Source organism: Cibotium barometz, chromosome 23 (assembly GCF_041138505.1).
Source record: "Cibotium barometz isolate CiBa-2024 chromosome 23, ASM4113850v1, whole genome shotgun sequence".
In the NCBI taxonomy this organism is placed as follows: domain Eukaryota; kingdom Viridiplantae; phylum Streptophyta; class Polypodiopsida; order Cyatheales; family Cibotiaceae; genus Cibotium; species Cibotium barometz.
This window is the reverse complement of record NC_141068.1, coordinates 20,506,076-20,518,935: the sequence shown is the minus strand read 5'-3', so window position 1 is coordinate 20,518,935 and position 12,860 is coordinate 20,506,076. Positions and strand designations below refer to the sequence as shown.

Genomic DNA, 12,860 nt, shown 5'->3' with positions numbered 1-12,860 from the left:
CTCGAGTGGATCCCTCCATCTTTTGCCTACTTTTCTTGATGTAGCTATTCCTTCTCATATGCACTCTTCTTTTCATTGTCTTGTACGTCATACAAATTTACAATGCCATTTGGTCGGAGGGGAGGCATTTTTGCACTCACCACATTGACTCAAGGAGAAATGCCCAAGATTGTAGGGTCATGGGGAATTTTGTGGATGATGCGCACTATTGTGGTGTCATCCACATACATGCTTAAATTTAGATTTTGAACCTTTGAGGTCTTTGCTCTTGATGTCAAGTGGTTTGCAGAGCCCATAGGTAGAGATTCTAATTCAATAATAAGGCAACATCCAAGTGGGATTAAGTAGATAGATTCTACGAGGCTTTTGGAATCCAATCAAGACACTCTAGTCTTGCCCATGTATTGTGAATAGGTAAACTTATAAACATATCTATATATGTGAGTTTCAATCTTTAATTTAAATGAAACCTTCCAAACATATCTATATGTGAGTTTCAATATTTAATTTAACTTCATTTTCTTGGGCCTTAAGAAATCTCTTTTGACCTTGGATGGTTGTGTTCCATCTGGATTTCACCGTTATAGATATGGTTGGGTCATGTCTATAACCACATTTATAATTGTGTGTAGCCACATTTGTACCACCAGATGACAACCACTTCTCGCACTCCCTTCTCCCTCTAAATTACGTGGTTAAGTTTCACGGCTAGATCCCCCATTCTCTTGTAATGTTATTCAAGAATCATAAGAGAAGGAGCTTGAGGACATGCCATATAGGAAATTGGTGGCTACAGATAATCAAGACGTCAACATAGATGGTTATTATCAATCGTTTGTGTTCCACTAATATAAACATGAAAAACTAAGATGAAGCCATCAAAGGCTCTCATGATAAGTAACCTACACTTGAAAGAGAGAATCCACGAACAAACAATGACTTTAGTTTGTGAATGATCAAGAGACATTTTGTTATCTATTGTTTGCATTTCTCTCTCTCTCTCTCTCTCTCTCTCTCTCTCTCTCTCACACACACACACACACACACACACACATGATCAAGAGACATTTTGTTATCTATTTTTTGCATTTCTCTGCCTCCCTCTCTCTCTCTCTCTCTCTCTCTCTCTCACACACACACACACACACACAGAGAGAGAGAGAGAGACACTTGCATGGACACATGCACACACGCATGTGTGCATCACATGTGTGTGTGTGTGTGTGTGAGAGAGAGAGAGAGAGGGACACTTGCATGGACACATGCACACACGCATGTGTACATGTGTGCACATGATGCATATACGTAACCACTCGGCCAATACACCCTTTAAAGAAATGTGTCTCAATATCGATATTTGGAATTAGAATCCAAGAATGTCATGTTTATGCATAAAAACTTGAGAGGTTGTACAGAAAATAATAGAACCTGAGGTTGTACAGAAAATAATAAAACCTGTAATGGCATGCTTTGAGCTTGAACCAAAAACGGAGCCTATGAAAGGAGACTACTAATAATAGAGGCTATGAAAGGAGACTACTAAGGAGATGAGAAAATTGTGGAATAGGGCTTATTTGTCCTGATTACAGTACTCAGAGAGAGGTTTTTAGTATACTATTGTTGTGCAGGACAGCGATCAGGAGGTGCAATGGAGGAGGCATCAGACGTGATGAAGGATGAAGTCGATGCTTGCAACTCTTGGAATTCAATACACGTGCTACCTGTGGGAAGTAGTTGAGGCATTTGAAATGCTGGAATCAATGAGAATGGCGTTTGAGCAAAGCAAGCAATTTCTGCACCAAAAAGAGCCGAATGGCTAGAATGATTGTGTCGGCCCTGGTAGGTTAGAACTACCATGCTAGGGTTCTCAGAAGATCGCTCTGTACGCTTCTTGACTGAGCATGTGTTTTTTGTGCACCTGTAATAGTTTCTGCAAACACCCACGAAAGAGACGAAATCAAAATAGTTAGCGATAATGATCAGTGATTAGGTGAGAAATACAGTGATTAGGTGAGAAATACAGTGATTAATGAGATAGTTGAATGCAAGCATCTGCATTTATATATATAATCACCTTGGATATGGGCTGTTCTTCACAACTTTTTGTCCATATTTGCGCCATTTATAACCATCCGGCAGATCATTGACCTCGCTCTCAACTATAATTGCAATTCTAGGTTCACGCTCTCGCTTTGTAGCTGGTTTGCGCCTAGGACGTTGATAGTCTAATCAGAACCAGTATTGAGTCCAATTAACAGATAGAATTCTAACAGACAAGATAAGAATTTTGGGTTCTCACTGATATCCGGCTACGGTTTTCTCATCCGATGCCTCTTGTCGGACCTCGACCTCGACGGCCGGAACGGCACTTGTCTTCGGCGGAGCGAAGCTCCATATTTCTTCACTTTGGACTGCATCGTTATGGGAACTAAATTGGAGAGCAGGTGTCGAGGGCGAGTATGGCGACCATGGCCAATCCGCAAAGCAGCTTAATTCTTCTTCTTGGAGTGCATCGCACGGAGGGAGTGCGCCCATATCATTATCTATCTGTGCAGTGATATTGGTGCTACAATTAGAGCTTGAGTCAGTGAACTGATCTAGGCATTGAAGTGGGCTGAGCTGATCATCAGTGTGCAGGAGTAAAGGAACTGGGTACTCGGCCATATTGTTGGCTCTCCACCTGATAGTGATACAAAAGCGACGAAATTAAGGTTCAACTGAAATTTTGGAGCTGCCTTGGGCCGATCGTGTGAAGAAAACCGAGTGATTAGGGAGCACTGAGCAGCCCTATTATTATGGAGGTGAGGAGCACCCTCGCGGAAGTTCCCATTCGTCGCCTTAAAGTCAAAATGGGCCCCTTGAATGTTCTAATACAAGACTCAAGGTCTCTCAGTGTGAAAATCAGACCTCAGGTGAGTGCCGCCGTTCTCACAGGGTTGTCAATCCGTCACGCTCATTTTTTGAGCAATTTGGCCCTAAAATACTTTCAGCATTTTCAATGCCCATAATAAATTATACTAAAATACAAAAAAAAACTAGTTATATTTCACCAAACCTCTCAATGTTGAAGGGCAAAGGGTGCCCACCATCAAAAATCAAGCGTGACTGGAGACAAAAAAAGGCACCACAAGGATCTCGGCATGGTAGATTCCATGGATTGTTTCATTTAAGATGATGATGGAGGACATTGCTTACATCACATAGGGGCTTTTCATTCTCAAGATTGGGGTTGCCAATCAGAAAGCATTAACCATGGTAGAATGACTATAGTAAATAAGAAAATTTAAGACTAAAACATATCAAAATATAAAAATTTTGAAATTTTTCTTTCAAAACTTAAAATAAATTAATGCGGAACTGCATTAAAACTAATAATGCGCAAAAAAAACCTCGTTTATGGTGTGTTCTTCCCACTTACATTTACAAATCACAATTGAGAATTAACATTACCTTCATTTTCATGGGAAAAAATTTATATGTTTTAATCATATCCCCAATCACTTTGGAGCAATATGTTTATTTTGATTGGTTGGGAAAAATAAAATTTCAACCAATATTGGGCTCATTATGTTTTGAGCTTTAGTGCACCTACAAAATTGCTAGCCCACTTCCTTGTCCTATAAAGGAACATTTTCTTCAGTAAAGTAGATCACTCGTTTAGTCACCCTTAGAATTCTAACAAGAGTCAAAGTCATCAAACTCATTATGTTTTGAGCTTTAGTGCACCTACAAAATTGCTAGCCCACTTCCTTGTCCTATAAAGGAACATTTTCTTCACTAAAGTAGATCACTCGTGTAGTCACCCTTAGAATTCTAACAAGAGTCAATGTCATCAAACTCATTTATACTTCAAGAAGCTTTCAAGGAAACTACACCCTCATAGTAGGCTCATTGTCACGAAAAAACGACACGTGAGGTGGGATCTAACTAAAACACGCTTTCTAAAAAATCATGTATTTCTAAGTCATTTCATACAAATGACAAAATGGCACACCCATTTGTCTACCCTATCACTCTCGCTCTTTGTCATGTTTGTGTGTGTGTATGTACTACATTGATGACTTCAATAAGGATGGACATGCACACCTTTTAAGATATTGAAACTGTGATATGTGGAAACACCAAATTATCTATGCTCTCACTCTATCTTGCATGAGTACAACCCTCTATTCCATGTCCTTCTCACATGAAAATAAATATAGTCATAACTATGTAGCTTTTTTTTCATGCATTAGACGTTGCTAAAATATTATCCATGCATTACCATTACTTTAAATTTATTTTCACTTTTTTTGAAATGATTGAAAATGACATTTGATTTATTCTATTTTAACCTTAAGTATAAATCTATAAGATCATGCATTTTACTAACCGAAAACCAACTCTTAGATGAATGTCATATTGTCCACCTTTATATTTTAATCTATATTTAATGGTACTAAACTTTACGGTTTTTTAAAAAACACACATGACATCTTTTAAAAAAAATACAAATATCTTATCAAAGCATAAATTGATATTACAAAATCTTATAAGCATTCTTTAGTCAAATTTATAAAAATAAAAATTGTAAGACCCCATATTGAATTTTAACCATGGTATTTAAGAGGCTTTGTTTTGGAGATGAAAGATGAAACTAGTGTCTCTTCCATACCATCACTTGAGTTGGGGGTTGGGTGGCTAGGTTTATGAGATTTCATAAAATCTTGAAGGTCAGGGATATCCTCACGATTTCTGTTAGGATATTCAATATGGGTGGTATCAAAAGTGTAAAGTACACTGGTTAACATGGATTCTAAATGTTTGTAGATATTAGAGTACAGTTTTAGAATTCCAAAAGGGTGATATAAAGAAGACACACATAAGCTTAAATGCTGGTGAGTATTGTAGACTTCTAGCCACCCATGGCTTATAATCCATTGATAACTTTGTGCTAACACCTCGTAGTTGGCCAGTGTCTCAGGAATATCATTTGGAACAAATAGGTCTAATTTTTCGACACTGTTGTCCAAAATTTCAGAGTTTTGTAGTACCCGACATCAACTACAAAGGTTTAACACGATAGGATGTAATGGATAAAAGTAGATATCATGTGGATTAGTTAATACTATATCACAAAATACCCATTATGATAGTGGGGTCAGCATCACACTCAATATTTTGTTTAATGAGGGTTAATTCACCTAGGACTAGGTCCTAAGATAGATTTATATCGTATTGAAGCAAGGAGAGGGTTAGTGTTGTAAAAAAAAATAGAATAAGATTTTGAGGAGGGGACCGAGGGGTTATTGGCAAACAACTGACCTATCTCCAAGGCTCGCTCAAGGAGTAGGCGCATTTCATCCATAGGCTCTTGTCTTTGACTGTAGTCCTGTATAGCCAATTAGCATTCCAATTCTCATAGATAGGAGTCATTGGTGCTGAGGAGGTTTGATATGGCGGCTTTGCAGACCATCCTTTTGCAGCATCCAACTCCTCCAAGTGCCACGTTGCTTCTTCCTGGGCACGTCTGGCGATAGCCTCTCCTTTTTGAGCTTCTGTGATTCTCTGAAGTCTTTTGGTAGCCATCCTTTGACTATCTTGTAACTACTGGTGGGTGACTTGTGCCATTGCCTCTTGGTTTGCTATGACCATTCTTTACATCTCAACTTGATTGGCACTAATGGCATCATTAAGGGCTGTCACTTTATCTACATGTGCCTTGTTTGTTTGTTCTCTTTCTTGTTGTAAGTGAGTAGCCCTACTTTTTGCTTCCTTCAGACTTGAGGATAACTATTGGATCTGGCTTTGCAACTCTTCTTCTTTGGCCATGGATAGGTGCTAGAGCTCTTATACTTGCTGGGCATGAATAGCTATGAGCTCATGGTTATGGATAACCTCCTTCTAGAGTTGCTCCTTACCCTGTTCCAGCTTTGCCTTAAAGTCTGTATTCTCTTTAATTCTCTGAACAATAGTTTGACTTAGAACCAAATTATTGCTTTCCAGTGACTTGTATCTAGTCTCTTACTCCTCGGTGGTCTTCAAACTCGTCATGATTACATTTCAATGCATGGCCTCTACTGCTATCAAGTGTTCCTTTAAGGTTTGTACTTGTGTGTTTGACTCTTGAACTTGCTTCCAAAGTGCAGCGTTGCGATCATGCATCATGTGTGTAGTGAGGAGATGGCAACACCATACCCTTTGCTCATGCTCCCATAGTGGTGCACTTGTGCTTGCTGCCCCTTCCAGTCCAACATGCGGTAGGTTTAATAGTCCATCCAAACCTATAGAGAATGTGGGGGAGAGGGAGAGCTTCAAACCCTAGCAAGCAAACACACACACACAAGAGAGAGATGAATAGCTGAATTATCTCCTATCTTCTTCTTCTCTACTCAACCAGCATAACATAAAGATAAGAGTACACACTACTACAACATACAAAGGTCGGTCCATAATGTGAACCCGACTAAATGATCTGGCGCTATAACTATGCCAGTCTCTAGTAATCCAAAATGGCTATCACACAACTTGTCATCCCACTAACTGCATATCACAATTCAAGCACTACAAGACACTGCTGCCATACATGCATTCAATACACGCGATAAGTTATGGGCGCGTGTATGGTCGCGCATGTATATGAGTAGTATCGGCACGTGTATATTGGCATCTAAATTTGCGTGTATACTGGTTTCAGAAATGCGTCTACCAGCGCGTGTATATTGGCATCTAAATTTGCGTGTATACTGGTTTGAGAAACACGTGTATCTGCATGTATATACGCGTAATTATACACGCATTATTACACGCGAGAACTTTATTAAGAAAAACTCCATTCCTTTACAAAATTAAAAACCATTTTCTTTAAACCATCTCATAGTACATTACAGTATATATCATTACACAATCCCACTACATGCATTTACAACAATGAAATATATTCAAAAATAAATCATGAGATGATAATTAAAAGACAACATATACAATAGAAATGTCATCAATTTAGAACGATACAGTGATGGATTGGTTAGGGTTCGATCTCATCTTCAATAAGATCCATCCTTGCCAAACGATCAACATCAATATCCATTTGATCAATTTGTAAGGCTACGATTAAATTTATTCCACTATAGATATTCTGTCCATTGATAATGGTATTGATGCCATGATCATCCTCATCAACATCACTATCATCCTCAATGGTAGGGTCATCCTCATGATCATGAGAAATGGCATGCTCATCCTCATTATCATGATCATCTCTTATTTCTTGATCATTGATCACAACATCTTCATTGGCATGTTCGACATCATCTTCATTGCGGCTTGTCACATCCTCCATATGCTCCATATCAGTGAATGTATTATACATCACTTTGGAACGTGGTGCAATAGGGATGACGTACATGCACAATTGGCAGATAGATAATCTACTCAAATACACATATTGCAGTAATTAATTAGCATATCAAAAGTCAAGGGGTACGCGAGCTTAGATATATATGTACATGAAACACATTAGTAAAAAAATGCATACCTGCTCACATTGTTGTGGCAATACGAGCCTATCTTTCTTTGTTTGCCAAAACTTTGTGGAGTCAATAGTAAAAAAATGCATACCTGCTCACATTGTTGTGGCAATACGAGCCTATCTTTCTTTGTTTGCCAAAACTTTGTAGAGTCAATAGTAAAAAAATGCATACCTGCTCACATTGTTGTGGCAATACGAGCCTATCTTTCTTTGTTTGCCAAAACTTTGTAGAGTCAATAGTTACATAGCCACTTGCATGGCGTTTTATCGTTGCATTAGGTCCTTTTTCCACCACGTTCATTTGCCATTTGACATCCAAAACATACACAAAAAATTGACGAAAGTCAAGCCTAAATATGTCTTGGATTGTGCCACAATAATCATCCAGTTTTCCATTAGCTCCCTCAAAGCTACTAATGACACCGCAATCTTGTGTATTCCTCTTTTCATCAATTCTTTGTGTTTGAAAATGCTTGCCTTCACACCATATAGCATTGAACATAGTGCACTGGACCAAAATAGAAGCAATATTTGTGTAAGCAATGTGAATAAACATTAAAAGCAAATCACTTACAACTAGTGCAAAACATTAGTTCTATGTACCTTTAAAAACCAGTGTCGATGAAGCCTTGTAAAGATGCTCTTGTTCCATATCATCGTCGTCCTCCATACCTTTGGGATCATCCCTAAAAAGATACCGCACCATATCATCAAACACTTCCTCTTCCACAACTTCGTGGGGTGCAGGGCTATTGTCATCCCTTTCCCACTCATCTCTGACAATAGATCCCGAAGCTCCAGCATCATCTCATCGACACTTTGCATGCTCTCGCCATGCGTAGGGCACCATGTTAAGGTGTGGTACTGCATCCTGCTTCAATTAGAGTATATATATTACAACTCTATTAATTTAATTTGGATACCATGAGTCATTTCAATACTATCAATTTACATCTACTCACCTCTAAACCTGTTTGATTCCATTCTCCATACATGAAGATTTGATTCAAGGTAATTCGACGCGCTCGTACAATGCATCCTTAACATCGATTACACATACACTTGATCCTTTGTCCCAACCACGCATCGCGATTACGATGATGCATTGTCTCATCCTCACCAGAACTGCTTGAGGAGGTTGATGACATCCTATGTACAAAAGAGCAAACACATAATCATAATCAATTTTTAATGAAACTATAAAAAGTTTCTATATCTTGTGTTAATCACGTGTAACAGCGCGTCTATATCCTTAAAATCACGTGTATAAACACGACTGTATCTTGTGTTAATTGTGTGTAAAAGCGCGTCTTATTGTTTTAAATCGCGTGTAACAGCGCGTCTACATTCTTAAAATCGCATGTATAAATGCGACTGTTTTATTATACACGCAAAAATACACGCGCTCCTACACGTGACCACCTATCTATACCTAAAATAACCCACCGCCTTCTCCAAAAAACCATTTTCAAACTCAACTTTCCTCTCCTTCGTCATTGCCGCCTCTTCCAACAGAGCACTAAAGCCAAGTACAAGGAGCAGACATGGGTGCAAGGAGCAGACACGGGTGAAGGAAACCAATCAAAAAGAAGACTCAGTTTTTCAAAGGTGAGTCAATTTGTCCTTTGTCCTGTCTCTTTCCTTCCATTTGTTTATGCGATCTTTTCCTTATGCGATTGTCTCCGTCCTTCTCTGGTCGTGCCTGCTTCAGTACTTTTGTGAACGATTGTGACAGTCTGGACTTTTTTTATAAGAAAGATTTGTCGTTGGTCGATCGTTTTTGAAAAAAAATTTGTGCAAGCCGCGTGTAGGAACGCGTGTATGTCTACATGTACCCTGTTTGCATAGACTGTTCACGTGCATATACACGCGTTTTTGGACGGGTTTTTACACGCGACTGTGTTTCACCCATGCTTGCGATCCAACTCAAGAGAGAGATGATCCCATCTGCATATGGCTTGCCTTCACAAAATCATATGTGCTAGCTTGCATTTGTGCTTTGATACATAGAGTGATTCCCTTCATGGCGACTGTGCTTTGATACATAGAGTGTTTCCCTTCATGGATCCTTCATGTATATACTTTTATTTTTGCAGATTCTTCATGGATCCAGGTTCTTCATCCGATCCATTTGCGTACGGCACTTGGATGATGGAGATGCTAAATCATTTTGGGCACCATCCTCGTCCAATTGAGCTTACAGAGTACATGTATGCCCATCCCCCTCCTGGATTGCCTGGTATCTATACCCCACCCCCGACGAGTATCCATGTCACTCCACTGCCGTCTATGCCTGCGAGTCCGGCGAGACGGCATGCAGGTTCTCCTCTTCACGCCCACCAAGGAGACAAACCCCGTCCCATACACACTCACACACACCCTCCCAGGCACCGTCATGTCAGGGCTCACAGCCACCATCACGTACTCCCTCACAGCCACAGTCACGTAGATAATCCCCCAGTCTCGTGACTCCATCGTAGTACATAGGAGAGCAAACGCCGCAGTAGGAAGAGTGGGAGTGGACGATGCGGCGGTATTATTGAGTCCTGTGGTTTGGGGCCTTTATCCTTATCCCTTCGCTTAACTTCTTTATTTCTCCCTTTAGGGTCCTTGTCCAACCTTTTGATCAAAGTGGTTTTTATAGTGGTATTGCTTTGGCAATACTCAACCCATCTTGTTGACTTGTCTTCTTCCTCCATACCAATGTTTATGCAGTTTGAGCATTGGTTTTAGTTGGAAGTTGGTTCCGCGTGCTTTTACTATCCTTTTCTTTGTATTTGGAGCGGTTTGTAAACAGCGGCCACCACTAGGTGGGTTTTGGGCACCCACACTATTGTATTGCCTTGGTAGTATCCTTGTGCTGCCAGTCATTAGGGAAAAAGGGAGCTCATTTTGGGGCCTTTTACGGTTTGGAAAAATAAGCTCTCAACCAATGAATAGAGGGCCAACGTAACGTTGGAAATTCACAAAAATAAAAGAAAATAGATAAAAGAAACAATATTTTATGTAGGTACAAGCGTGCTACATTAATGTGGAGATTGGTTTTTTATTCTCACAAGATCTTTGGACATGAAGATAGAATCTAGTCTGACATTTTCTCTGACAAGGGCCTTCCCGCTTCCACCTTCCTTTGAACTTTGAAATGTTGTGCTGCCTTTCCTTCGAAAGGTCTACCATTCTACACCACTGCCTCATTGTGCAGCAACCTCTTCTTTTCCAAAACTGCTCCCTTGATCCTGTTTGGCTTAGAGTAAGATGTTTCTTGTCAACTATCTGTCTGCCCACTTTCTCTTTCTTGAAACTTCACTTTGTTATCTTGTTTACATTACTTTGCTGTGGTTACAGATTCACAAGGTATCCATGGTGAATAAAAACTATGGTCGTTCTTGTGGAAGATGCTCTGTGGATGATAATGCTATGAAGGCAGAATTATACCACACATCCTTACCCCGTCGACCTGCTTCTTCTATTTCTTTGGATTTCATTTTTTTCTTTTTATTATAAGCGCAGTCGAATGCTAGGTACAAAACTAGTCCCAATGGATCAAGATGAAGATTCTTTTGGTGCAGAAAATAAACCTCTTGATATTGATGTTGTTGAGAATGGTGATGTGCTAGTCAATATCACATTAAGACAATGTTGCTCCCTAGCTCAATTGCGCAATGACATTCTATTTGAGACAGAAGGTTCTATTTCAAAGGACTTTTTATTTATCTACAACAATAAGAAGGTATACCATGTGACTTATCCTAGTCTCATTAAGCACTGCTATTAGTTTACTTTACCCTATTGTTTCATATTGCTTTTTTGCAGGTGCTCAAAAGAAGAGAGAGATCAATAAAATGCAAAGACATTGAAAATTTGAAAATTGAGATAACACAGACTCCATAAACAAAGGTATTATATTCAATAATGTAAAATTCTGTACAGAAGTGTTTAATTATATATGTAGAACATATTCTTGACAACAATTTTCTATTTATCTACAGGCTGATCTAGAGGCTGCTCTACATGGTCCAAGCTCACCGTATCATCTTTATTTGGAGAATCTACTTTCTGCTGCTCCATCCTGTCGTGTACAGTCTCTTGGTGCTGCTCCATTGTCTCCTCTACTGCCCCTGGAGCATCTGTTTGCTGCTGCTCCATCATCTCCTCAATAACATCAGCAGCAGCAGGTCCTTGTTCTTGTGGCTTCTCCTCATCAGCACTAGGTCCTTGTTCTTGTGGCACCACATCTGCATCATCTGTGTCATCAAGGTGTATGACACCTTCTCGGACTTTAGAGCTCTCACCCAACTCGACAGTAGCTGGTACAATAGGTTTGGGGGAGGCATACTTCAAAAACTTCCAAGTACCAATATCAAATTTTTTGAAGCTAAATGAAAATTATTTTTTCTTACAAGCTCTGGCTGTCCTATCTCAAAATAGCTTGAAAGTATATATTTGGCACTAATCAGCACTCTCCAGCCCACAGCTACTTGAATCATCTTGTTGTGGTGTCTGGATAGTTGGAAAGATATGTTAGAAACTGTTAATGTCTGAACAAAATAAAATTATTCAATAAGTTCAAAGGCATAGCATGAAATAGACATCAGTAGAGGGAACAACTTTCTACCTCTAAATATATTGGCTCTATTGAATCCAAAAGATTGACATTAGGAGGACACTGATCCAATGCATCTAGAAGTCTTCTAATACAACTGCAATACATATAATTCAGTTAGTGTGCATTAAATCCAAATAATGAAGTTTAAAGTTAAAAATAGCACACAAACCACTTACAATTTCACCTCTCTGTGTGTGTTTCTAAGAGAGTTGAATAAAAAGCATTGCTTCTGCTGGATGTCAATAGAAGCAAAGCTCCAGTGGTCACTGCATAAGGAAAAAAGCATTAAGAAATCAAAGGCTACAAGAGTACTCAATCTTGAAGAAAAATCCCAAAAGGAGCAGCCACACACATACTTGTTATGGTATGGAAGTAGCAAAATATCAACATGATCAAAATCACAGTGTCTGAACCAATTGGAAATATCCATGGGAGTTTCCTTTGGATCTCTTAACTTGAAGGAAATTGCAGGATCAATAATATAAACTGTATGCTGTACAGCATGGTTCAGCCAGCTTCTCATCATGCTACACAAAACAATAATTAAGGTAAGGTGTAAGGAAGGAGGTACAATAAGGATTGTTTTGCAAACAAATGTAAAATAAAAGACACTTACTAGAGCATTGCAAGAATGATAGTATCTGAGCAATACTCATTCTTATGAGCCAATGCTGCCAAGCATGCTTTTGTCAAGTCAAAATTATTCTCTGAAAAATCATCTTCAATATGGACAACTATGTTAGG

General features: G+C 39.2%; 1 protein-coding gene across 1 annotated transcript; it reads right to left on the bottom strand.

Moving 5' to 3' along the window:
• Positions 1 to 1,389: 1,389 nt before the first annotated feature.
• On the bottom strand, positions 1,390 to 2,745 carry LOC147625726 (uncharacterized). Its single transcript, XM_086817826.1, has 3 exons — positions 2,300 to 2,745; positions 2,075 to 2,209; positions 1,390 to 1,930 (listed from the first exon to the last, which is right to left on the bottom strand). The coding sequence occupies exons 1-3, from the start codon at positions 2,662 to 2,664 to the stop codon at positions 1,615 to 1,617; spliced, it is 816 nt and encodes a 271-aa protein (XP_086673952.1). The 5' UTR covers positions 2,665 to 2,745; the 3' UTR covers positions 1,390 to 1,614.
• Positions 2,746 to 12,860: the final 10,115 nt, after the last annotated feature.